The 27810-nt window shown below is 40.0% G+C and overlaps 2 protein-coding genes across 3 annotated transcripts; one reads left to right on the top strand and one right to left on the bottom strand.

Annotated features, from left to right (window-relative positions):
• The first annotated feature begins 1219 nt into the window (after positions 1–1219).
• On the top strand, positions 1220–25736 carry cdca4 (cell division cycle associated 4). Of its 2 annotated transcripts, XM_044142899.1 has the most exons (7): positions 1220–1234; positions 1441–1560; positions 1990–2062; positions 2800–2893; positions 3564–3683; positions 4593–4692; positions 22959–25736. In XM_044142899.1, the coding sequence occupies exons 2-7, from the start codon at positions 1519–1521 to the stop codon at positions 23922–23924; spliced, it is 1395 nt and encodes a 464-aa protein (XP_043998834.1). In that variant the 5' UTR covers positions 1220–1234; positions 1441–1518; the 3' UTR covers positions 23925–25736. The 2 variants fall into 2 exon arrangements, with proteins under 2 accessions (XP_043998834.1, XP_043998833.1); XM_044142898.1 differs by lacking the exon at positions 1220–1234 and having other exon boundaries at positions 1370–1560.
• Positions 6800–12874, bottom strand: LOC122846145 (activator of 90 kDa heat shock protein ATPase homolog 1-like). Its single transcript, XM_044142929.1, has 9 exons — positions 12571–12874; positions 11277–11467; positions 10134–10216; positions 9930–10047; positions 9682–9773; positions 9241–9369; positions 8006–8107; positions 7829–7880; positions 6800–7621 (listed from the first exon to the last, which is right to left on the bottom strand). The coding sequence occupies exons 1-9, from the start codon at positions 12648–12650 to the stop codon at positions 7449–7451; spliced, it is 1020 nt and encodes a 339-aa protein (XP_043998864.1). The 5' UTR covers positions 12651–12874; the 3' UTR covers positions 6800–7448.
• Positions 25737–27810: the final 2074 nt, after the last annotated feature.

Genomic DNA, 27810 nt, shown 5'->3' with positions numbered 1-27810 from the left:
ACTCCCTTTGCCTCTTCAGCTCCTTCAGACTAGCCAGCAGCAATTAGCAAACACCTGATGGAACTGCTCATCTATTGAGCTTGTTATAAAAACTTCTTCTCAGTGCAATGCTGGTAGAAATGTTGCCAAAGGGTTAATACATGAGCCATGTTGCGATGACTTCTTGGAGGCGGAGTTTCAGGAAGAATTACAGTTTTTAAAGAGACAGAGGCCCAAAAAGCCATTAAAGCATGTAAAAGCATGTAGTCAAATTTAAGTCGTATTAGATGTATACAGCATTTGCATAACAACTGAAAGTAACACAGTTTCTTGATAGAGCTATAAAATGATAAGACACTTTTGTCTTAGCATTCCACAGAATATTTCCCACAAAGTCTTAGAGATCATCAGCTTTTGGAGTCATTTTGGTAGGTTGGCCACCCCTGGGAAGGCTCACCACTGTTCCAGGTTTTTTTCCTCTTCAATGAGATAACAGTTCTCACTGAAGTTAACTAGCCTTTTTTTTTTTTTTTTTTAAAAAAAAACCTTTTCTAGACTGATGCATGTCAATCACTGTTTCTCACCCGTTTCTGAATTTCTGAGGCTAATGACTTCCTACTCACTGAGCGGCCTTTCAGTCCAATTTGATACAGTAAGTTTTACACTGTGGGTAATAATGATGCCTTCAGCAGCATCTTCACAAAGTCTTTGGCTTTCGTTCTGGAGTCAATCTGCACATTTTTGACCAAAACCCGTTTATCTCTGGGACACAGGATCCGTCTTCTTCCTGCTATGATGGTTCCCATGATTCCAATCAGGTCTGTACTCGAAAATAATTGTTTGAACAGATCAACGCTCCACCTTCAAGCATCTGAAAACATTTATTTTGACATTTTGTTTGACTTTCCCATGATGCCAAACAAGAAAGCAGTGTGTTGGAGGTGTGGCCTTAAAATACATCCACAGGTGAACCTCCAGTTAACTCACATGTGCCGGTCAACCTATCAGAAGTTTCCAATGCCATGACATCATCATCTGGGCTTTCCCTTGTTGTTTAAGGAGATAGTAATCATTCTTTATCTAAACCTCTGATTTTGAAAGCAATAATAAACAAATCTCTGGCATATCCTCTCCCTTACTATGGTGGCATTTAGCAAATAGAAACAATTTAGGTGATTCTAACAAACTTCAACAAGAAAATGGACAAGTAATCTAAACATATTGATTACTTCATACTGCTGCAACAACCACAACAGTAATAATCTGAATAACAATAACTATTATGATTATAATAACTGTAGTAACTATAATTATTATTACTATTTTGTTTTGTTTCCACCTCATGTGTTTTTCACTATCACCGGGTAGATGTCATGTTGTTGCCATGGTGCCTCTGGGGGTCAAATGTTGACATCACTTTTTTTTTCTTCTTCCTCTCATCACTTTTCTACCTACTAAAAGTAAACAAATGGATGCTGCTGCACTCTGCCGTAAAAACATGAAAAATGTGACTAAACAGCGGGAATTACAGCAACGAAAATGCCCGGACAGAAGAAAAAATACAACGTACGGTTCCCTCCTGTGAGTACTGCTCTCCCTGTGCTAAATATCAGCCGTTTAAAGTCAAACGAAACCAGCTAATAGCTAGCTTACGCAGCATGGAGTAAAGGGGCACGGGATGTGTTTAAGGACTATCGGATCTGTCGGAAATCTTGTTAGCATATAGAATGATACTATGATAAGTCAAAAAACAGCAGTTTTGGCTTGTAGGCTATTTATGTCGACCGCTATTTATGTGCATTTATTGTGTATTTTACACACGCGAAATCAACTAGAAATGAGATCCGTGATAAAGTTAGTCAGTCAGTAAACCGGTGACAGTTGCTATGTAACTTCACCTTCACATTCATTTGAACAATTTCATCAGAAAATTGTTTTTAACAGAGCTCCAGCATGACAGTCTTGTATGAAGACTGTTTTTTCCCCTTAAATTTTTATTATCGTTTACAGGGTCGCATCAAAAAAATCATGCAGAAGGACACCGAAGTTGGGAGGATAGCGGTGGCAGTTCCGGTGCTCATCGGTATCCTTCAAGTTGTGGCATAAAAAAAATAAAAAAAAAAGAAGCAGAAAAGAAAACTGACTCAGTTGTCAGTTTTGCTATCTTTCAGACGTCCTTTAACTCAGCATTGGCTTTCATCTCGTCTAAGCAATGGGAGTTGTAGTCCAAACACGTAAAAAGCTTCCTCACCTTGGTTAGTCGTGATACTTTCTCCCTACAGCTTACAAGTTATTGGTTTAACTGGTAAAAATTAAAATAAAATAAAATAAATGACAGACTCAACACAAAAAAACTGAACTGCTCGAGGATGCATTGTGTGATTAAAAACCCATAATTAAAATCAACCGAACTCAAATAAATTTCATCTACATTTTAAGTATATTTTTGAATTTATTTAGTCCGTGGTTAATCAATCAAAATGAAACCTACCTTTTAACAAACTTACATCGCAGCAAAGACATTGACCAAGCTTTCTTTTGTGCACATCTACTTGCATATTCTTTACTCCCATGTTTGTTTGTTTTTTGGTTGTTTTTTTTGTTTTTTTTTAGAAACCTAATTCTTCCTTCACTTTCTGTGGCATCTATTCAGAATGACTTTAAACTGTATTTGTTCTAGTTTTATTTCAAATTTGCCTGAATACAAATGAACGAGTAACATCTCCGACATCTTGAGTTGGGTTAAAAAAAAAAAAGAGAAAAATAAATAAATAAAGATCTCTCCTGTAGAGTTGTGGATTCCTCAGCTGGAACAAACAGCCCGGGCTTTGGAGATGTTCCTGAAGTCTTTGCTGACCAAAACCTGTTTGATTACTCAGGCGAAGTTCAACAACATCGTGTCTGTGGCTCACATGTGAGTATCTGTGTTGTTCTGTGACACTGATCTCAGATCAGCAGTGGGATGGGATTTGGGGGGTGGGGGGTGTAATAAACAAACATACGCAGATGTGCATCTTAGTAAATTAGGATATGTTTTGAAAATTTTATTTATTTCAGTAATTTGGTTCAAGAAGCAAAACTCATGTAGGCCTATTATGTTGATTGATTATTCACATGTTAGGAGTCTATTTCTGTTCATTTTGACGCAGCATGGCTTACAGCGAGCGAAAACCCGTCGATTAGAATACTACAGACGATGAAAGTAAAAATGATCTTTAATATATAGATATTGTGTTTTGGGCATTTTGTGACCTTCACAGTCATGGGGAAACTGTTTACTCAACACCCTCCAACAGGAGGGGAAGCCACACAAAACTGTTACTGAAGAAGATGATTGTTCCCAGAGCGTTGTCTCTGACAAAAACATCAGTGGAAAGTTGGGTGGAAGGAAAATGGATGGTGGGAACAGTTGGATGGGGATAATTGTAGTTTTAAGAGGACTGTGAAGCTCAGCTCTTTCAAGAGTTTTGGAACTTTTGGTTTAGATCTGAATTTGTGTGCAGTTGGACAAAAGTGGGCAAAAAAAAAACAACCAAAATGCAACAAAAAAACAAACATTTATGTTTCTATTCTTTTACATTTAGGAAGCAGTGCATAGAGTCAGAGAAATTGTTTCATTTTCTCAAAGACCTGGCAGAGGGAGCCACGTCTACACCAACCCAGAAGGACAACCGAGGCATGAGTATTTGGCCTCCCTTACACAGGTAGGTCAGTTACACTTCTCATGTCTGAAATGGCCCTTTAATTATATACACCCTTTGACCCTTTGTTGACCAACACCAGCTGGTTTGCTGGATCTCACTTGGTGTTGAGGAATATACAGACTTTTAATACACAAGTGGCCACAGCTTACTGTGTCCTGACCTAAACTAAAACACCATCTATGAAGGATGTGTGGGAACATTATCACCACGTCATTTAGTTTCCAATTGTAAATCTTTTAAAGGGGCAGTATTGTGTAAAATTGACTTTTTTGAGCTTTACATCACGTTAGAATGTTATCCCCTCATCGAAGACATATAAGTGGAGCGTTTCCTTGATTCTTTCATACATGTTTGAGAAATCCTTTAATCTCCATGGCAACCATTCAGCTGTGTAAAAGGCCTGGGTCGAGCTAGCACCACCTTCCAGGTGCCGCTCCTCCTCAGAGCTGCATCTTCCAAGAGTACCCCTCCCCTGCACATCTCCTTCAGACTAGCCAGCAGCAATTAGCAAACACCTTGTGGAATTGCGCAACTGCTGAGCTCATAAAAGGTACTTCTTCCTAATAAAAATGTTATTAAAGGGTTAGTAGTGGAGCCATGTTGTGATGACTTTCTGAATGCGGCGTTTCAGAAAGAGCAGGAGTTCTTAACGAGACAGTGGCTCAATCTCAATGCATTAAATTACAAAACCAAATTTATTTTAAGTCAAATTCGATACATATTGCAATATTACAACAGCTGATGGTAATATAGTTACTTGATTATGATATAAAATAGTACCATGTGCCTGGGAAATACACAATACTGCTGCTTTAGTAGTGCTTCGTGGTCAATGTGGATTTCTAAACAAAGTAGCTGATATCTGTTTTCACCATGAATGTAACATTATGCAGTTTATTGTCTTTCAAGGAACAAAAAGAGCAACACCGCCGCTAAAAACCCATTTGGAGCAGGAGAGACTGTTCCCCAACGGAGCCACGGGCCACACGAAACCGACTCAGGCTCAAGTGTACGTATCCGGTTACTGAACACACAACGCTCACACACTCACCCAACAGCTTAGGAGGTAGAAATGGTGTTTGGGGGACACAGAACCAGTGAACAGGTTAGATGCGCTCATCATGTGTGTGATCGCCATGTTGATTTTGGACTTTTAATGCCTCATTTGAACAGTTCTTCTCAGGTGGAATCGTAGTGCAGCATACGACTTCAGTGAATTCCAAAAACAGAATTTTAAATTCATAGTGCATTTTTATTTATTTTTCCTTCTGTGCTCCCCCTGGGAGAGAAAATTATAAATCCTCAGATATATTTATAAGTGTGTAGGAAGAACTAGTTATGACTTTGTTGTTTTAACATTATGTTTTATCAGCTGAGACGTTTGAAGGTCAAGTGAATTTGAGGTAAACACCAAATATAGTCTGGAAGTACTTTACGCTATTCTAGCATATTGTATTTCATGATGTAAGTATTGGTTCCATAAGATTTCTATTAGAAACTGATTGATTTGGGGAAGTATTTCTGCTGCTCAAAATCAGTTCTTTTCTAATTATATTTGTGTAAAAGTTTTCATTTTAGTCGTTAAATTTCCCAATCTTGCACAAAACTATCTTGTATTGTCTGGCTGATGACATCATTGTAAGATATTAAATCAGATTAGTGACTTAGGTAGCCTTTTTCATGGAATACTTTTTTACTCTTGAGTAAATTCCTGGACTTTTACTTGAGTGAAAATATGCCGAAGTAGAGCTGCTCTACCTCTGACACCAACTACTGCTAAATGGACGACAGTGTCCCTTTGCATGTTGTGTCGCATGCTTTTTGTACCCGTCAGCAAGCATCTGGACAAATTCTGTTTGGACTTTTTTCACCGCTGCTCTCATCACAAACAGAAGAGGATACTTAATACGTTTTCCAGCGTGGCTTTGTAAGCGGAGCTCCCCAGTAACTGACAGGGTTGAGGTCATTCCAGAAGCTCACTGTTAGCCTATGTTATTTATTCCTAAACCTGTTTGGATGTGTGTCTGCCCGGTCCAGTTGGAACAGAACGGTTGCGTCCTCGCCAGGAAACAACAAACTGAAATACATTTGACCATTTCTGACGAGCGGCCACGTCTCCGGCCGGAAATATCTCTGCGACATTTCTCGCGGCTGCAAAAAGCGCGAGCTTTCTCTGCGACCTCTGAGAGTTAAGACATATTTACATCAAATATGCTTCGTTAAAAGGCCAAAATGAATTATGCTCATGTCCATTTTAAGTATTTAACCTTCTTCTTGGCACTCTGAATTCATGTCTGAGAGTAAATGCACCCTCTGTAGTTATACTAGGGTATTGCACGTTGGGGGGAATTAGTAACTACTCCATCTTTTTTTCTTTTTTTTTCCTCCCCCCCAGGAGTCGGAGCGCTACATCTGCTTGTAACGTGGACTTCCCAGCAGCACATCATTTCTGTTCGCATTTCATTAGGCTTTGCAGTGACTCTTCAAAACAAACAAACAAACAAAAACAGACAGAAACACTGTTCACTTCTGGGACACAATGGAATTTACGCAGCAGTTTGAATCTGTACCAACATGCAAAGCTTTGGTAAAGAACAGACCGTCCATGCAGGACGGATTTCTGCTACAGGAGTTTTTCTTTTGTTCGTAGATTTAAATACTTAACAGTCTGCACTGTTAGATGTAAGTTTTCTGTTAGGTTTTCTTTCATTTTTAGCTTGTCTGCAGATTTGAGGTTAGCATCATGAACTGTTTCACCCCTGTAGCCCTAAAATGATTGATTTTTCATTTGGTTTTGCCATCTTTGTTAATTATAAGTGCTTATTTTTTAATAGCAGCCATCGTGGTTTTTATTTTTAAAGCACTTGTAAATATATATAGATATATATTTTATGAAATGTGTAAATAACTCAAGGCAGGAGGTAAATAAAACTAAGCAAAAGCTTACAGCAGTTTGTTTATTCCAAGAAACTATTTCTTTAAACACGGTACTGGGCTGAAGTGCAGAATAAATAGAGGAATTCTGTTCTTAGAGCATTTTTTACTGCATATTTACATTTTTGAAGCCATATATGGTCAAACATACGTAGCTGTCACCGGCTTTTTTTTTAAAAACAAAAAACAAAAAAAAACAAAAAACCCCAAAAAAACTGACGCTGACAAACATTAGTTTTAATGTTCCAGCTTCAAGTCTCACTGATGCTGGTCCTCTAATGTACATGAACACAAACTCACCGGATGAGGCTGTAATACACTGTCTGAGCTCAAAACCTCCACCCCCCACCATCAACATTTTTTAAATGAGACATGCATCTTAGTTCATACCAACTTTACTACAATGACTCAAAAAAGATAAAATACATACAAAATAAACCATTTTTTAACTGTTTTGGCTTCTTCGCGAACTGAAGCCGATGCCAATTGGAAGTGGTTCACCGGATTCCTCTTTTGTCCGACACGTTTCCTATTCGGCCCCGGAAGGCATGGTCCGCCTACGCTCTTTTTCGAGAACCGACCCGAACACCGGCGCGGGAAAAAAAAAAATACCCCTCAAGAATTAAATATTTCCAGCGATTAAAACTTTTACACGTACAGCGACTGAGTCGTTTGTTTCATTAACTCGTCCTACGAGTGTAAAGCTGTTCTGTGCCAAAAAACAGAGAGAGGGCTGGGGGAGGGGGCGAGGTGGGGGCGAGGGAGAAATACAAAAAAAACAACAAAACAAAAAAAACAAAACAAAAAACAAGTTATTACAGTACAGCTTCTTCAGAAAAGTCGTGCTCCATAGCCAAAAGTCTGTTTGATAGCTTCAAAGTAGTATCTCTTCCAGCCGCCTTTCGTCTGCTCCTCCTCGCTGTTGGGGACGCCTCTGCACTCCACCTTCAGCTCCGTCTCGCTGCTCCGGTCCAGGAACATCAGGGTGATGGTGGCGTAATGCTCTGTGGAGCAGAGAGGCAATGAGTTTCCAAAATTTTAAAAAATAAAATAAAATAAAAATTGACAGAAAAACCTGGAATGTGACTAAAACCTAACTCTAAAATAACCAATCAGATTCAAGGGGAGGATCTTGGCTCTGTCAATCATGCTTGTGTATGAGCTGTTCTTCTCCGTAGCATAAAAAATAATCTAAAATATGAAGAACCTACCACAGGGCCAGTTGTTAAACCTCCACTTCATTACTATTTTCTCATCGGGTACCTGATGGCAAGAGGATTTGTTGTTAGTCACCAACCATTTTCTACATGTGTTGTACATTATACCTCAAATAAAACATGAGCTTCCAGTGACGCTTTCATTATAGTTGAAGGAAACGTCAGCCTCACCAGCTCCGTGAATTCCCCAAAGACGTTTCCTTCTAGCAGGCGAAACTTTCCACCCCTCTCTCCATCCACCGTCGCAGGACTGCGTGTGAACGCCTGGACCATCTGCACACCCAAAGACAGCACACTGTGACATCATGGCCTCCAGCTAGATGGATTAACAAAATCATTTATTGTCCACCATGATGGACGTTGATGTCCACCAACGCACACAGGAACGTTTTTTTCTTCTTCTTCTTCCCTAAAACGGATTGGCGTTTTCAAAGTCTCTCGTATTCACACAGGACCGTTTTCAGAACAGAAACACCCAAAATGGCCCCAAATGATTTTTTTTTTCTTTATAACCACCCCACACCTGTAAGTGGCTCTAAACAAGAATGGAACATGTGCATAAAATCCATCACAAGATAACCAGTAGACTCAAGGGGGGGGGGGGGAAACAAAAAACAAAACAAAAAACACAAATGGTGAACAAAGACCGAGTGTGGAGTTTTTTGGAGAACTTCTTGCAACTGCTGAAGGCACCATTTACAGTTATAAGTCACTTCATTTCTTTACTTTATTTGAGCAAAAATATAGATAAAAATTTGACAAAAGAAAAACAAGTTGCTCAAAGGATCAGGATGAAGTAAAACTCGTGTTCATTCCCCCTCTTAGAACTACAATTTGTAGAAAATACATTAATTTAGGCTATGTACAACTTTTTTATTTTTTTTATCATTTTATGCCGTTATATGCAACACATGTAGGTGTGAATGTTGCAAGACAGCTTTTTCCTTTTCTTTTTCCAGATACTGAATACAGGATGGTTTACTTCTCTCAAAACATTAACAGGCATTTTGTTTAGGGATGTGCCGATTCACATTTTTCAATTCCAATACGGATATCTGAGGTTTAGTATCGGCCGATACCAATCCGATACAGAAGAAGGGTGCTTAAAACTTTTTTTTTCGTTTGTTTGTTTGTTTGTTGTTAGACATAAATGTGCTGAATTACAAATTTATTTGCCAACTTTGCACCAGCATCTCACACTTAAATACATATTGTTACTGGTACTTGACAACGCTTTAAAATATTCTTACTTTAAGGGGAGGAAAAAAAAAAAAAAAAACATTCTTATGCAGATGAGGCCTAAAATTGTCAGATAAGACAGAATAAGCAGGTGAGCATTTGCAGGTGAGGAAACGGACGCGGAACCTGATTTGGTAACCGGATCAGCAGCAGCAGGACGGACTCACCTCCTGGTTGAGAAAGACTCTGTAGAGTTCAGCTGGTGAGGTGAGAAACGTGTCTCTGATGGTGAATTTACAGGTGGGGATTTTGACACCAGTGTTGACGGGAGCTGCCGTGCTGCTTCCTGAGGAAACCTAAAAAACCCCCCAAAAAAACAAAAAACACGGCATTCTAATCAGCCTAGCTCAGTGTTTCCCAACCCTGGTCCTCCAGGCTCACTGTCCTACACGTTTTAGAGGTTCCCCTGCTTTAATGTGCCTCATTCAACTGATTGCAGTTCAACAAATGCATGTTAATCAGTCATCAATTGAAATCAGCTGGACTGAAGCAAGGAAATGCCTCAAACATGCAGGGCAGTGAGCCTGGAGGACCAGGGTTGGGAAACGCTGGTCTAGCTCTACGCCGGGTTTTAATTCAGAAACATTCTGCCGTCTTTAAACACAGACCTGAGTTTTGTCCTGCTTGGCTTTGGACTGAGAAGCGGACTGAGGCTTGGCCACGCCGTTAGCGGTAGGCAGGATCATCCCTTGCGTGAATTCTGCCGTTTTAAAAAAACAAAAAATGAATAATAATGAGACAGTTTTTTCTTTTAATAATTGAAAGAGTCAAAAAAAAAAAAAACATCGGTGTTAATTAAATCGCTAGTTTTAATTTCTTCTCGGGACGGGAATGGTTTTCCCTGATCTTTACAGACCTGTTTTCAAAAAGCCAACGTAACTCCCCAGAGCCTCCCGGATTTTCTCTGCTCCTTTAGTTTTCATCAGGTGGACCAGGGGCGTGTCGGGCTCATCCTTGTTCAACGAAATGGAAATCTGAGGAACCGGATCACAGGGACATGATTCAGAGCGCCGCTCCACCACCACACAGTCGGGATCATTAAATCATCCGTTTGACTTACATCGAGATCCTCCATGTCATTCTCATCGGACAAGTTTGGAACTTCGATAGAACCTTTGTATTTTACTCCGGTTTTCGACTTTCCTGTAAAAACACAACAACATCAAATTCGAGTCGGTTTTTGAGTGAAAAGTCACTGGATGTATGTGGGACTGCTTCAAATGAAATAAAGAAAAGAAAAACGTGCATTTAAGATAAAACAAATTCCTTTGTCTGTAAATCTTTTCTACCCAGAACTCCTCAAATACCAGAATTTTAGCTTCACCCGGTTCAGATTAACTGCTATGTTATTACATTGTAGGCATTAAAATGTGTATTTTATTTGAAAAAATAAAATAAAATAAAATAAAAGAATTGAATTATTTTGCTGCTCGCATATTTTAATGTATTTTTGATTTTAAAAAAGTAGGTTTTATTCGTTAAAAGCCTACTTTTAACCATTTTAAAAATGTGCCTTTTTTAAAATGAGATTAATCAAAATCAGAATAATCAATTACTAAAATCATTGTGAGATGTCGATTTTTATCGTAAACTCCTCCTCCCCCTACAAAAAAATTCTGCATCAGAACTATTTGCTAAGGGGGGAAGCTAATTTTGACCACTCTTGAGCTGTGGCTGGGGCCACACAAAATGAGTCCAAAACCCTGCAGTCACCACAGACACTGCCACCTACTGGTCAGCCAGTGCAAGTCTCAAAAATGTTCTTTAATCTCCGTGTTGACCGGCTCAAGTATTTCTCCGTTTTACCAACAGATGGTCAGAATTAGGTTTGTAAATCACAGAGTTCATCGAGGAGTTTTATAAAGTTTCCCCAAGTAAAACTGTTAAAATGCAGTTTTACAGAAGAGGGGTCTGGGGAAAAAAAAGAGCTGAATGAAAATGATTAAACATGTGGCCACTAGGGGTGGGGAAAAAAGTAAAATGTACTTTGTGATGCATCAAGAGGCAAAACTTTCAATTTGAAAAAAAATATATATACGTGCAACAAAAAAAGCTCTTCTTATTCCTAAAGAACACTGAGATGCTTTATTTTTGATTTTCGACAGAATAGCAAGGGACAAAAGGATGATTCATGTCACTTTAAGTCGACAAACGGAGCAGCCGCCGTGTGTCGTTCTCAGTTCAAACCCTGCTTTCCACTCACCAGTCCAGGTCGCTTTTAGGTTCCATTCATAGAAGAAAATAAGTTTCCCTTTGCGGTTGTTAATCGAGGCCTCTCCTTCCAACTTGCTGACTTCCGTCACTTCGCACGCTCCCTCGTCGTCCTCCACGCTCAGCCCGAGCAGCAGAGACTTCAGTTTATCTGAAGACCAGTTTGTTGCATCTCTTTCAGTCCTGAAGATTAAAAAAAACAACAACAAAAAAAAAAAAAGAGAACCATGTTGAGCAGACTGCCATTCTGTAATCATGATTAGAGCGTAAAAATCTTTTCTCTTGACCTCTGAAGATTTTTGCACCCGAGAACTTGGAAGTCGCATCAGTTTGACTGGCTTTGACGGTAAAAATATCATATTCCACAGTAACAAATATGATCTTTTGCCTGAATAAAGTGACTATTATGGGTCTGCTAGCTGACATTTATTTTAGACGTAAAAGGGGAAATCGTTCTAAGATCACCTGTTGAACATTTTAGAGGAATATATTAAACAATTTTAGGAGATTTAAAGTCGCAGTTTGTCACAATTTAGTGTAGATTTGGGAAAAGGAAATTAAAAATGTAACTTTTAAATTTAAAACTACAAGTATGATCTTGGCATCGTGTAAAAGTCGTTTTAGGATTTGTCTTCTTTTTTAGATAAAACAGTTTGTACTTCAAAAATTTTTCCTAACACAAAATTTGAGCAACTTACTAGAAAAATCTAAGAGCACTCATTGATGTATTGATTTAAAATGCAACAAAAATGAATTGGTTCATGAAAACAACAATGTGGTTCTCTATAGCGATAAATCACTGGGAGGGATTTCACTAACAGATGAAAGGTAATTATCTATTCGAAGATCAAAAGTAAGGGTAAGCAGTCGGATTCATCTGATTTTTCTTCGAAGTAATAAAGGGGGGGTTATATTTTCCACAAGCTGTGTAGAATTTATGGTCACACTCCAGTCTGCAGTTACATTATGAGCATAACCAATATGGTCAAACTGGCTCCGTAGCTACATAGCATACTGAATGTAACGGCAAAAGACACAGCTTTAGCTTTGGTGAACAGCTAATGGAAAGCCTCGGTAGCTACATGTGACGCTAACTTGAACGACGTTAGCAAAAGCTTTACTGCCAACTAAGACGTTTTGCTTTAGTTAATTACAGGATTGATAATCTCTCCTGACTGGAAGAATGTGATACAAGAGCGGTTTGGGAGGAAAAACGCACCTCGAAGCGTGCGGTTAGCATCAGCTTCAAGCTAACTGTAAGTAAGTGCCCTTTCATGTTGTCTCACCAGTGCCAATTGTTGACATTCGTTGCATCGGCTCTCTCCTCAACGATCCAGCGAGGGTCTCCTTCTCCCCACTTTGCCATGTGTGCAGATAAATAATAATTATAATAGAATTTTGAAAGCGGAGCGAAGCCTAATGCAGGAGGTCTCGCTGTCTGTCAGTCAGCCGGTGGATGTCCGCTGCACGCTGCTGCTTCTAGAAACCTCTGGCGGTGCTCCTGCGTTTATTCTCCGAACATAGAAAATGCTCGAAACGGAACTTTGTAGAAAGAGGTAAAAAATGTTCCCCCCCTTACTCCACACACACACACTACAGGAAGTTGTGTTTATGAGCGGTAGTTTTGCTTCGAGAATGTCAGACTTTGGATATTAGCACTCTTGTTTCTTATATCCAGTTTTATACTTCTTCTGTATGGGGGCGGGGGGAAATTTATTTTCTGCTATGACGTGAATTTAATTGCCAGAAGTTCCCCATAAATATTTCTTGAGTAGCTTCCTCCTTACTGGAAGATGATTTACAAACATAATTTCAGTCCTCACTGTTCTCCAATATGGAATAATCAATTCATCCTTTCTAATAGAAAATGTGTTTTCATGGATGAAAGGTGTCTTTGTCTGTTCACGTTATAAATGACAGAGAGCATTTTAACTCATAAAAACTTATGTTAAAAATGTGATATTATATATTTTCCAGGAAGATAGTACCGCTTTATTCCACAATCAAGTGACTACGTCATCTTTACTTGCCTATAAAAATGCAGCATATGTCAAGTATAACTTAAAATAAATTGGACTTTGCATTTTAACACCTTGAAATTGACCTCTGTCTCTTTAAGAAGCTCCGGCTCTTTCCAACACTCTGCCGTCAGCAAGTCATCACAACAACCTTCCTCCATTATGTCATTTACAGCCTCTCTTAGGAGCGTTGCTCTGAGAAGTAGTTCTATGAGGAGCTCAGTTCCACCAGGTGTTTGCTGAGTGCTGCTACCGCTAGTCCGTAGGAGCGCTCTGAGAGGCAGAAGGCCGGCTGTGGATCAGGGGCGGAGTCCCCACCCTTCCTCTGAGATTTGATTGATAGACCCCCCAGATGATTGACATGTAACAGCACTAGGTCACTCCTATAGTTCGAATCATTGCAAAATAGGGAAAGAAGAAAAACAGTGATGAATCTAAAAAGATTGTGGGTGAAACTACAGAAAGTGAGAAAATGGAGAAATATAAAAATTGTCCAAATGACATCCAGACCAGCAACAATCACCTGCAAAAAATAAAAAGAACAAGGAATAGTTTGGCATGTCATAACCAAAGTCATGTTTCAAGGGGGGAATGGACCCAATGTGTTTTTTTTTGTGTTTTTTTTTTAATTTGTCAAGAAAGGTCAAATATTGTTGCTATTCCAACAAAGCAGCACAGGCTGAAATGGAGAGTTGGGCTTCAGAAAAGGAGAAGTGATGTTTGATCTGCAGGCCACAGGTTTGCAGGGTTGAATTAACATATTGTTTGTCATTTAACAATGCTGCATTCTGACTTGTTAGAGGTACATGTCTGCATGTTTAATCATTCAAAGATCCTTCTTTGAAGTTTATTCTATACCTCAAAGTGTTCAGCACAATATACAGAGTTAATAACTGATTTGTATAACTTTTGTATTGAAGTATTTCTTGCGAAAATGTATTTTTAAGGGTTACATTTTAATAAAGATAATGAGCTGAACCTAGACTACAGATGTTTTTGTTGTTGTTGTTGTTTTAAGCTGTAGTATTATGTGAAATTGACCTTTTCATCATGTTATAATGAAATTTACTCATCAATCAAGATGACTGGAGTGTTGCCTTGATTTTCTTTCAAGCATGTTTGAGAAATCCTTGAATCTCCATTCAGCTGGTTGGACCTGGCAACACCTTCGAGGTGCAGATTGGAGCCGCAGTTTCCAAGCCTCCGTCTCACAGAGCAGCCATCCCCTGCACTTCATTCAGCTCCTTCAGACTAGCCAGCCGTGATTAGCAAACACCTCCTTCTAGCTACTTCTAAATGGTAAAAAAAAAAAAACCTGTTAAAGGACTAATAGAGATGCTGTGATGACTTCCTGAAGATGGAGCTTCAGAAACAGCAAGAGTTTTTAAAGAAACAGAGATCCAATTTCAAGGCATTAATTTCTTTGAAGTCATATTTAATAGGTATTGCATCTTTATAAGGACTGGAGGAAATATATCCACTTGATTGTGTTATATAATATTTTCCTAGATTTGTACTTTTCTTCCAATTGAAGTTGATGAGGTGAACAGTGATCCATGGGGCCAAAGTGGTGGATTGCTTCTGAAAGCAATTGAATGAACTGGATTCATTTAGTGGTATCAGAATATAGGGGTATAAAAATAAATGCGTGACACTTTTTCCTGTTTTCAGTGGTAAGAAAAGGGATAATCTCGTGCTTTTCTTTTTCATTTAAAAATTACTTAATTTATACATACAAACTTTAAATACAAGTACTTTGTATTTATAGTTATGACAAATGTAGAAAACATCGGGGGTGTGAATACTTTTACCGGGAACAATATTTTAACTTACCACTACATGGTATATATACGCACTGTTCTTCACTAATGTTTGCTAAATGTTAAGTGGTTTTAATCGCGGTGGAAACGAATTGAAATGAGCAAAAGGACGGCTAAAATGACTCAATAAACACTACGCAAAACAAAACAAAAAAAATAACAGTAAGCTTTCGATTGTATGTCAAAAGCGTCAGTCGAGGAGAAAAGCAGGGAGAAATCATTAGAGAGGAATCCCAGGCATATGGCTGGCTTTTGTCGGCTCCCCTCCCCCTCCTTTCTCTCCCTCCTGCCGTCCGCTCCGCAGCAGCAGCAGCAGCAGCAGGACGGAGGTACTTCAGTTTTTGAAGCCGTGGCATGAATGATCTCATCTGAACCTGATCTCCGCTTTCTCTGCCGTCGATCCTATGACCGAGACGGGAATAAAATAACACAAACACGAGGTGAGTACGGCTACCCAACCACCGGCAGCGGTGTTTTTAAGCAGGCACTGGGGTGAACGGCTGTTATTTTTTAGGAACTTTACAGCCCAGTCGCGGCGAAAACTCTTGTTTTCGGCCAGAAAGGAGGAAGGACCGAGGAGGATGGGTGGGTGGGCGCTTTTAGCTCATTAGCTTTCCGTTTCCTACCGTTCTGCTTTGGAGCGTTTATTTGCGAAATGGAACTAGGCGTAAGCCAATAATTTCACAGCTCCGTGTAGATAACTTGTTTACAATGTGAGCGAACAGTTAACTTGGAAGCACTCCGTGAGCCCGGTCCAGAACCGTAGGCTAGCTAGCCGGCTGTTAGCTCCCAGCGCAAAATGGCCTCGTTGTCGCTCGGTGGCTCTGATGCTGGAAACACAAAGCATGCGGCAGTCACGGCCAGTAGCTCTCAAATGTTCCTATATTAACCTCTACTGGCTTTTATTAGGTTATTCGTTGAGAAAACAACGTGTAGTTGGCAGGGAAATGAGAAAGCACTTTAGCTGCCGTATTCAAAATCTCGTTTATTCAAGCGATACAGCGGTATATGAAAGTGGTGGTTTTTCAGAGAGAGGTGGGGGATGGGCCGCGCGAGGAGCCATTGACGTAAAGCGAGGCTGTATTTTGTTTGGCCCCAAAGCGGTAGACGACAAACACTTTAGTGTTTACATTCTAAGCCGTATAATGCTGTTAGTGACAAATCCAAGTATCACCGAGCTGCTATTATCAACATTAAGCGCTATAAGTCTTGTTTAAAGAAGTTCCTGATGCAGCGAGAATGCCATACAAGTCTCCATTTTAGGGTTAAACAGTTAAAATCTTGCATGAAGAAACCGCAGTTGTATATAAATCACATGTATGAAGATGGTACTCTAATAAATGTTAATGGAACTGTCATGTAAATTATTTTGATTTAGCCACCCAAATTAGGCATTTGTAATGGAGCTATTCAGTGTAACAGAGGTAAATATTAAAAAAAACTAATATGTGCAATTGCTTGTTTTGCTTTCAGTATCCTCAATGGTAAAATGCTCTTAATGAAGTGCAAATTTAAATACCATAAAAGAGTTTGGACACCATAAATGTTGCTGCCAAGACACCAGCGTCCAAGCTTTTTTCATTTGAGCCAAAATCATCAACTCAATGTTTAAAAAAAACAAACAAATGATTTGCTGAAATTAGCAATCAATATTTAATTAAAAAATTAAAGTACCGTAGTCCTGAATGGGAGGTGCAAATCATTATCGCTCCAAAACTTAAAGGGTTTTTCTCGTTTAATGTAATGAAGGCTACAAGATTTAAGTTTTTTGTTTTCGATCGAAATAAAATACTGTAAAATTTAGTCCATTCTGAGTTGTAATAAAAGTAGTACAAACTTAGTTAATTTACTAAGTCTAACAAATTAGTAAAAACTGCTAAAAATTGTTTTTACTAATTGTAAAAACTGCAAAAGTCTGATTTGAATAAAAGTTAGAATATAAATAATAAAAAAAAAATTAAAAAACAAATACTTAGTGTTCAATTTAATATTTTACATTGAAAAAAACAATTTAATATCTGTAACAATTTAGCTGTAATTAAAAATAAAAAAAATCTACATTAAAACACCTGTGTTGGCTGGTCACATTTTAATGATTTTTGGCTTACAGTCAGAGGCGCAGAAAACAGTGTTTGATATTTTTTCTGAATTTATTGTATTAGAACCAAAAAATAGGGCTGTATGTATGTCTTCTACTATGTCATCTTGTGATATTAAAATGCAGTGTAGCGCAAAGCGCTATCTAGTTGCTGTTTTAATCAAAGCTATTATCAAAAACCACCAGTCTCAAGGTCAGTGCCTTAAACTTCACCCCCTGAGAGTTAGTACTCTTATTTTGAAGTAAGACAGGAAGTAGCTCTGATTATGGTGGTTGTGTGAAAGACATGAAAAATAAAGATGTCATCCATCTTGCTAACATCATCCTCTTCCTGACTAGCCATAAGTAAAGACTCCATAAGTACTGTGCCTAGCTAACAGTGCTAGCACTAAGTTAAGCATCTGCTTCAATTTGCTTTCGTCGCTAAGCTAAACTTTTGGATATTAAGAATCTAGACTTTTTTTAAACGGGTTTCTTTACAACAGAATTTAACATTTATGGAACCTTTATGAAAGAGAGCAGTTTTTATTGAGTTGCTCTGGCTTTGGGACCATTTTAGAATTATACAGACAAAAATCCAAAATATATCAAAAAGTCACATTTTGCTCGTCAGAGGGATTTAATTGTTGTCAGTTACCAAGGTAGTGTTGGCAATGCAAACTGATAACTGAGGGAGTTTTAACAGTAATACATGTGGGGTTGATTTCATGTGGTACAAACCATCGGAAGTGGATTTTAAGAGTCATGGCGACTGTAGCAACGGGGCTTCCTGGTTGTCTTTGATTTCTGTTTTAATTCCTCACACATTGTTGACATATTTTCCTAACACATCCATGATTATTTTCTCAGTGTTTGGGTTTTAGCTCTCTGGTTATCTTTCTAAATGACTTTTATCCCAATCTTTTCTATTGCCAGGAAATGTCATTTTAGGCAAGGAAGGACTCAAAAGGCCTTTCTGTGTACATTGGAGCCTTTGATGCAAATAGATTATAATTAGAGATACACCAATCACAGAGCTGAATTCTGATTGTTTTTTAAAAAAAAGCTTCATGTAGTTCTCTTTAAGAGCTACACCTTCTCGCCATGTGCCAGCATTAATTATTTATATCTGCAGCAGCAGTGACATCCCACTGTGTGTGAGAGAGAGACAGAGAGCTGTTGCAGTAAATATGGGATTTTATTAGATTTTAAAACAAAGATTTTGAGTTAATACTTCAGGCAGACTTTAGCATTGTATGTTGCCATATTGTGGTTAGCATTACTAAATGTAAAAAGCGGGTGACAGACAAAAATAATTGTTTCTGAATCCTTTTACAGCTGTACTCCTTATTTAGTTTTTGAACGCTTCACTAATCATTGAAAAGAACTAATTTTGGCATTCTTTCCCCATTCGACAGTTCGGTAGACTTAGTTTGATTGGGAACCAAAACTGCAGCATTTGTTACATTTTCAGCTGCTGCTGTTTGCTGCGTCAAACGAACCAAATCGTTGAAAAATCTGTTCACCTCCTCACCTGTGGTGGCGCTGCACCAGGAACCACTGAAGGAAACAAATACGAAACCCTCTAAAGAAGACACGGAGCGCAACTTCCTTCTTCGCGAAATGTAAACAAAAACGGAGTGGTGTCAAATTTTAGAGGTTGTAAGCCCTTTCTCCTGTTAGCGCTAGACTCACACGTCTGCTTCAGTTGTATTTACCCAGAAGGCCCTATGCTATTGCACGCTTCCTGTTTTGGAGGGTTCTCCGGTCCGCTTGGCGTTCACATAAGCATTCAAACTGCACCAGAGTTCACTTCAACCAAACCAAGACCTAAGCTTTTAGGCGGACCAAAGTTTGCAATTTTTTGGTCTGCATCAGAGGTTGATTACGCTTTCACACCTCCCCAAACGAACCAGACTTTCTAGGCACACAGACTGGAGTTTGATTAAAGCGGACTAAATGGGGCTGGTTACTGTTAGCACAAACTGGTTGTGCTTAGGTATGTTGAGGTCACTGATTTGCAGGGGAAAAAAAGATTGTATGTTTGAGTTTCTGACTGGGAAAATAACCTCTTGATTTCAGAAAAACTAATAAAAAAAAGCCCTACAGTCACCAGCTGGTTTCTGGGTGCATCTCTAATTATAACTTGAAATATTGCTGATTTGGCTCACTCACTCTGATCAGTGTGACACAGCGATTTTATTTTTATTTTTTATACTGTGTATCCATTTTATTGGTGTAATTATGGTGAAAGTTTGTGGTTTGTAAGTAGAAATTAGGCTCTAATTCCATGTTTTCTTGTATATTGCCATTTTAATTTGAGGTGTTTGCTTAATAGCAGAATGGTGGCATCCTATATTTAAATGTTAAAGGTAGAAAGAGCATGCTGCTTGACACAGAGTTGTGACCGTTACCATGAGAGCAGCAGTTTATAGAGCATTTTCGTTTCACTTTGCTTTCCACAGAAAGCTCAAATGCTGTGCTTTTTCTATATCAATACATGCAATTTTACTGAGAAATATGTTGTTTTTTTATGTTTAAAAAAAAAAAAGGTATCATGAATGGAACATTAGCACAAGTGGCTTCATTGACATAAATGCCCTACCCACAGGTTTTTACAGAGGAGACACAGCTGGACACTGTTTTTCAGTCTGGAAAACTAAAATGCAGCTCAGAGCTCAACCTTCTGTTTGATTCCATCCTGTTCATTTAGGAGTTCAGATGGCTTTTTTTCTTATTATTATTTTTGGACAGTGTTGATTTCTTCCTGTAAAGAAATGTGTTGACGTGGTATTTCAACAAGGAAGTTGAATTTTTTTCTTTCTCTCTCTCTCTCTCCCCCCTCTGCCCCCCTCAGTGAAGAGAAAGTGAAAATCTTGTTCTACTAGTTTTAAAGTCTTTGCGTGTGTAGGCCTGGAAACACGATTCCCCTTGTAAATATCACTGAGTCATGGTGGTGTGTTATACAATAAATTACAAATGTCTTTATGTTTCATGTTCTGTCTTTTTACTCATTTGACGCACCGTATTGATCAGCAGATAAATACCTTTATTTATTTATTTTTTCTTGATCGCAGGTTGCCATGTGAACCAGTATCATTTCACTGATACTTGTAACCTGAGTGCTGTTTGTGTTCACTGACGAAGCTCTCTGTAGTCTGTGCTTATTCTGATGCAGCGTCCGCATTTAGTCGGTAACCATGCTATTTTCGGTGGCTCAGCGGTCTGTTAAAAGTGTGGTTGTTCCGCCCAGCAGGAGTCTTGCTTCAGACTGGCCTAAAATGGGCAGAAATGGTGCTGAACAAAAGCTGCTTGTCGCGCGTACAAAAGTACTTGAAGCGCTGCAGCCGGGACCGAGCTGCGTTGCTATTGCCTGTGCCTCTCAACAGGAAAGGTATAGCAAACTTTTAAGGAAATCCCAAACCCAACCATTTTACTTTTCACTGTAGTTCAGAGTTGCAGCTTCTTCTTTCTTTTTGAGGTTATTTGTAATGTTACAACTGCTTTAAGCAGATTTCTTCCTGTCCACACAGCTACTACCACACCACTCTAACCTCATTACATCTGTCACTAATTTGAGTAATTACATGACACTTACAGTACCTCATGAAAGTAATCACACACCTTGAACTTTACAGGTTTTTCTCCTTTTAAAGTATTTTATTGGGATTTAATGTGAAAGAGCAAGGCAAAATAGGGCAAACTTGTAAAGCAGGATGAAAATAATATTGTTTTCCAAATGAAAACCTACTCCAGTTTCAAGATTTTTGCAGTCTTTAAAGGGTTGGTGTTATGTAAAATTGACCGTTTTTGAGCTTTACATCATGTTTTATTATTATTCCCTCATCAAAACATACCTAATATGTTGCTTTGATTCTTACATGCATCTTTGAGCAATCTCCCACGGCAACCGTTTGGGGGAGCTTGTTCTCACAAAGCTCCGCCTTTTTACCCATAGCTCCGCCTTGGCGCAGCCGCAGAGTTTATTAGATGAACTACTTCTGTCCCTAAGAAACGGTTGTAAGCAGCATAATGGAGGAGCCATGTTGTGATGACTTCCTGAAGGCGGAGTGTCAGAAAGAGCGGTTTAGAGCTTCTTAAAGGGACAGAGGCCCAATTTCTAGGCATGTAGGTAGGTAATTAAAAGCCACTATATGTCACTATATGCCTGGAAAATACATAACGCCACCCTTTTAACAAGGTTTTCTTTCTGACCAGTTTCCCTCCCTACGGTAAAAAGAATCGTCCCCTCTTCTTTACTCTGCCACCACTATGTTTCACAGCAGAAGCGATGTGTTCAGGGTGGGATGTAGTGTTAGATTTTCAACTTTTATCACAACATTTTAAGTTATTTATTGCAAGAATAATACAAGTGATGTCCCCCCCCCCCAAATTATTGCTGCAAGCTGTCAAACACAAAAACTGGCCCCATTATCAAATTGGACACTTCAGTTCACCAGTGACATTTAGTAGACCAGTTGTACTATAATAGTTAAAATAGCTTCACTTATATCTAACAATCCCAGCCATAGTTCTGGTTTGCAAACATCATCAGTTTAATTATCACAGATGTTTGCAATTTTTTTATCAAATAAACATAACTACAACTACCCGTCTCTAATTCAGCCTTCATGCACAATAGTTCACATGTAGAATGAACTCTGCACCACCCTTGAAGCCGTCTTCACAGGGGAACACGGTGGCAGCGCGGTGAAGCTTCTGCAGCTGGAACAGGGAGGATGGGTGGAGCTACATGTAGCTACATGTAGCTCCACCCATGAGGAAAGTCCAATGCGAAAAGCTTGAGACTGGACAACAGTAAACATGGCGAGCTACAGTGGAACGGTTTAGATCGAAGCATATGCATGTTTTAGAATGGCCTAGTCAAAGTCCACACCCAACTCTAAAGAAAGAAAGGTTTGAAAGTTGAGTTCAAACGCGCATGAACCAGTCTGACGGAGGTCGGACTATTTTGTGAAGAAGGAATGACGGAAACTTCGTTCTCTAGATCGGGGATGCAGTGATGTGCAATCTGGGCCGATATCAATATCCAATGTCAATACTGCCAATAACTGATATTTACACTTTAGATTGAGACATCACTACCATTTTGACAGCTTGAAAAAACAACCACAGTGCTGACTTCACCAGTAAAGTTACAAAAATCCCCACAATCCTTTGCTGCATCACTATCACTTTCACACGACCAAGCGAATGCGACATCACCAACCTCCAGACCCAGACGGCAACAAATGGAATTAAATATCGGCTGTTAATATCGGCCCTGATTTATTTATTGGTCCAACACAACATATTTGAAGTGGCTAATATCGGCAGATAGAGATAAAGATACGGTAGAATAATTGACCATGACCCTCAGATACGATGAATCTGCTACCTAGATGTTCAAAGTTGTTGGAGACGAACCACAAAAGAATTGCAGCTATATTTGGAGGGAAAGTGATGATGCTGAAAACAAATGCAGTTTTTAAACGTTTCTACATTGTTCTCAGTTCGGTTCTGTTCTGTTCTGCTCCCAGTAAATCCCACTAAAACTCTGAGATTTATGACAGTAACATAATGAAGCGTGAAAAAGTTCAAGAGGTGTGACTATTTTTTACATTTTTTTTCAAAGCACAGTTTTCTCCTCACTTACATTAGCTAGTGCAACTCTGAAACACTTTGTGGTTGTGAATTTGTCCCTCATGAGTTCCTGTCAGTAGTTCTCACTCTGCGTTTTCTTCCCTCCCTTCCCGCAGCAGAGAGACATCATGTTCCCGAAGGGCACCAAGCGCAAGTTCTCCGACTCTGGAGAGGAGGCGGTGTGCGGCGGCGGCGGTGATCAGGGCCCCTCGGCCGCACCGGCCCCGTCCCCCGCCGCGGCCCGGACGCTGTCGTCGTCCTACAGCCTGCAGCGGCAGTCGCTGCTCGACATGTCGCTGATCAAGCTGCAGCTCTGCCACATGCTGGTGGAGCCCAACCTGTGCCGCTCGGTGCTCATCGCCAACACGGTGCGGCAGATCCAGGAGGAGATGACCCAGGACGGCACCTGGCAGATCATGACCCAGGCCCTGGCGGCCGCCCAGTGCCCCGCCGACCGCCTGGTGGCCACCGAGGTGCTGTGCAGACAGACTGAGGCGGCGGCGGCGGCAGCGGCGGTGCAGGCCGGCCAGAGCCCCAAACCCTTCTCCGTGTCCGGGCTGGAGGAGGGCTACCACTCGGAGGAGGTGGTGATTGACGGGGACGCCGAGGCGGAGGTCGCCATGTCGTCCCTGTCGCCCGTCTCACCTCAGCTGTCCTCGGCGTCTTACCTGGCGGGGCCGTTCGGGATGGGGCCCTGCTGGGAGGACGACGAGGACGACGCCGACTGCGACGAGGATGAGGAGGAGGACAGCGAGGAGTGCGCGTCGGAAGGCGAAGACACCGAGCGGCATCACCTGAGAGCGGACTCCAGGACAGGGGAGCAGGTCTTCGGGACTTTTGAGATCAAGCACCCGGCGCCGCCGCCCGACCCGGCGCTGGAGGAGCTGTTCTCTGACGTGGACCCGTCCTACTACGACCTGGACACGGTGCTGACGGGCATGCAGAGCACCCCCAAAATGGGGCCTTACGACCTGCTGGAGAGCCTGTCCTCTCACGGGCCGACGGCGCTGAGTTCCAGCGCCACCTGCAGGTCCGACCTCAACGAACTGGACCACATCATGGAGATCATCGTGGGCTCCTGAAAGCGATCCCAGACTATGCACAGCACAACGTGCGTGTCGGTGGTGATGTTACAGATCCTTCCAGGTTTTGGGAACAAGGTTGGGAGCGAGGGGGGCAATCACGGAGAAGATCCGCTTTCAAACTGTAGAGTGAATGACTTTTGGGTTTTTATTACCCCACATGACCAGGGAGCAAAGTTAGTGTCCCGCTTTATCAAACCCTCCTGCGGTCTTAGGAGACGGGGTCATTTGGATGCCACAAGCTTTTTTTTTTTTTTTTACCTTGTGCGCGGTCACACTGACCCCATGTGCACTTCTCAGAGGTTTTTTCTTTTTCTTTCTTTCTCCTTCTCTTCCCCTCTCTCCAACAGCCAACATCCTCTTGTGCGTCGTATTAAGACTGCGGGAGGGTTAGTAAAAGTCCAAAACCTGCGACTGTCTGTGAGAAGGCAAAGATAATTACCTACACCGCGATGCATTCTGACTTCCTGTCGTCTCCGTCTCGTTCTAGCTCCTTCTGGTCCGACTCTTGCCTTTTTTACGTCCAGCTCTATTTATTGTTACATGGACCAAGGAACAACTCGCCACACTACATGCACCGAAACAGAACAAATTGTAAATCCAAATCTATGAATCAATGCATATTTTCCTAGAGATTTGAGCTGTTATGAATGGATTATATGTAAATGTACGTATGTGTATATAGAAATATATTTTTTTGCATTATACGGCTTGCTGGGGGTTGGCGGGGGGGTGAGGGAGGGGATTTTGCAAGCATCATTTGATATCCTTATTTTCTGTCCCAAGCGGTTTTTAAAGGTTTTAATGTAGCCGGACTGGAGACGGTGTCTTCCCGTGGACTGTCGACGCGCCGCTCTTTCATTTCTGCCGAAGCTTCACCGCAGAGCAGGAACTCACTTTCAGCCACCGAACCAGACGTGGGTCAGGAGTTTTTTCTTTTTTTTTTTTTTTTTCTTTTCTTTTTTTCAGTTTACAGTATCCAAGTGACAAATGAAGTAGTTTGGCTGCTGTGCTTTTAATACAGACCCAATAATGGTAAGAAGCAGCTTTTTTTCTCTCTCTCTCTCTTTTTCCTAAAGCATCTGGGGGGAAAACTGCATCGAGAAGCCATATTTCTTTCTTTTTTTTTCTTTCTTTTTTTTTCTCATTTGTTACTACAAATGACGAATCCTTTGTGTTAACCCATCTAATTTATTGTTTATTTATTGTATTTATTTTTATCTAGGTACAGACATGGCATTTTGACGTATCAATTCAACCACCAGGCCCGGTGAATTTGTATTTATCGAGAGAAAAAAAAAAGATATTTTCCCGGTTTTAAATGCAGTACCTATTTATTCCTAATTTTTATCACTATTAGTAAAAAAAAAAAACTCCAAAAAACAATAATAACCGGGTTAATAATAAAGTTACTATGCAGCTCTGTCATGTGTTTCATAATGACTGTATAAATACTCAAATGTCCTTAAATTCCATTATGCAAACAGTTCTTTCTCCAAATCTGTAGAAAAATAAAAACCGTTTTTTTTTTTTCTTTTCTTTTCTGTTTTTTTTTTTTTCTTCCCAAATTGCTTCTTATGGTGAATAAAACATGAACTCAGGCAAATGAAATGTATTGATTAAAATACAGTATTACAACACGCTGAATACCTTACCACAACACTCCTGAAGGATGTCACTCTAGTCTGAATAGGAGCTAGAACTTCAAAGACGTAATTATCTTTGTAAAATGTATGCATTTTTATATCGAAAAAAACATTGTAGCATCTTTGTACATATTTTTTATAATAAAAGGTGCAACTATTGAAACGCGTTGTTTGCTTCCTGACTTTTTCCTTTGCAGCTCCACAGCAGGTGTTTGTGCTAGATATTAAAGTCCCAGTTAAATTCTTTAAATTCAAATTTCTTTATCACCAAGTGATAAATTCTTTCTCCAAATCTGTAGAAAAATAAAAACCGTTTTTTTTTTCTTTTCTTTTCTGTTTTTTTTTTTTCTTCCCAAATTGCAAATAAAAATAAATTAATAAAAAATAAATTATACAAAGATGGATATTTGAAACAATGCATTTCAGTTCATTGTGATTATTTCCCACTCATGGCTATTGGAAAGATCACTTTTAAAATGAAGATATCACAACGAACCATTAATTAAAAAATACTTTTTTATACAGAAATGTGGGCTTAACGAAAAACCTATCATCTGTATGCATATTCTAGTTATGATTTTGATGTCGCAAAATGCAGAAAAAAGATCTAGCGTGAATACTTTGTCCAGGCCACTGAATGTGCAACATCTCGACTGGGACATTTCCAGAACTTGCTGTTCAAGAAATCAGACAAATGATTTGACTACAGCCGCTTAAAGTGAACTTGATCCTGAACCACTGCTCCAAGGTCTGCATGTTCTGAAGTCGGGACGAGTTGGAGCAGAAAGCTCCAGACCTTTGGCCTCACGTGCCGTCACGTGATGTCGGACTATGACATGCTGCACGAGATATGCAGAGGATCAACTGAGCAGACGGCTGACCTGCTCACTCACAGCTCCACACGTTCACGGTACAGGTGAGAGACCCGAGACCTCACCGCTCTGAAACCGGGAAGACGTCGGAAGGAAGTTACATCAGCATCCCTCGGCACTGAAAAAGCACATTTGTTCATGAAATTACATGTGCCTTCGTTCGCTTGGATTTGCTATCTGGGTGCAGAAACAGATAAAAGGCCTCTTGATGAGTCAGCAAAAAGAGAAAAAAAAAAAAAAAGGCAGTGTGAGGAAAAACACCAAATCGCAGCAGAACAAAGCGCTGGGATATCTGGAAGCACTTGGTCTTATCCCTAAATTTACACAAGGCCTGCAGTCACATCCAGTTGTGCTCAAAACGACAGAATAAATAAGCATAAAAATCTTTACGGTGGTCAGTTCCACGCACACGTTCGGAGCAGAGCTCGAAAAACAAAGAAATTTGATCCCACGCCTCAGAAAATGGAGGAAAGGGATTACCAGGCTCGTCAGTAAAAGGCTGCATCTGCATTCTTTAAAGAAAAATCTATTCTATATCTAGAAGACTAGTTTGAAAGTTGGGCTTTTGTGTGTTCATGAGGAGGAGCCGCTCCTGACAGCAGGGCAGAGGTTTTCCAGCTCCGGGTGCTGCGATTCCGTTTCCACAGCTTCAATGTGAACGCAAACCGCAACAAATGAAAAAACAAAACAAACAAAAATAACCCAAAGTCCGCTTCTGGCTCGGCCCGTTCAAGCGAACTGAGTAGACCCTGAGACGTTACACACCAAGGTTTGTGTAACCAAATACCAAACAGTAGGTCTTGCACCAGGGCACAATTAATAACTCCTCACAGACAGCTAACAAATGTCCTAATCAGGAATGTTGAAGCAAAGGGCTAATTATAAAATCACTCATTAAGTAAAGCTTGGTTCTTACTAATGTGCAGAGCAAAAATAAAGTACTTTTAATAACTGTTACATTGTACTCCTTTAGACATTTTACAAGTTATCTTGCTTAAAGCTCGGTGTCATAAACTTGACATGTTATTATTAGAGTAGTCACTATGTATAAACCTGCTCTGATAACCAATTCAGTCTGTGGCTCTCCTTCCATCCAGTATTTTATATTGGAGTATTTTACATTTTCTTCCAAATCTTTCAGGTCTTTTATTATAGTGCCATTTTGAAGCGTTTGAGGTCATTTCCTGCACCCATTTTGTTTCCTTTATCTGCTTTAAAATAAAAAAATAAAAATAAAAAACAAAAAATCAAGACATATTCTGAACTGTTCTGGTCCAGCGTCAGGAAAACGGCAGCTAACATCTCTGCAGACCCCACATGTTCTGGACACATGCTGAATGAAAAAAAAAACATGGTCAGATCAACACA

Source organism: Gambusia affinis, linkage group LG16 (genome assembly GCF_019740435.1).
Source record: "Gambusia affinis linkage group LG16, SWU_Gaff_1.0, whole genome shotgun sequence".
Classification (NCBI taxonomy): domain Eukaryota; kingdom Metazoa; phylum Chordata; class Actinopteri; order Cyprinodontiformes; family Poeciliidae; genus Gambusia; species Gambusia affinis.
This window is presented reverse-complemented; position numbering and strand designations above follow the sequence as displayed.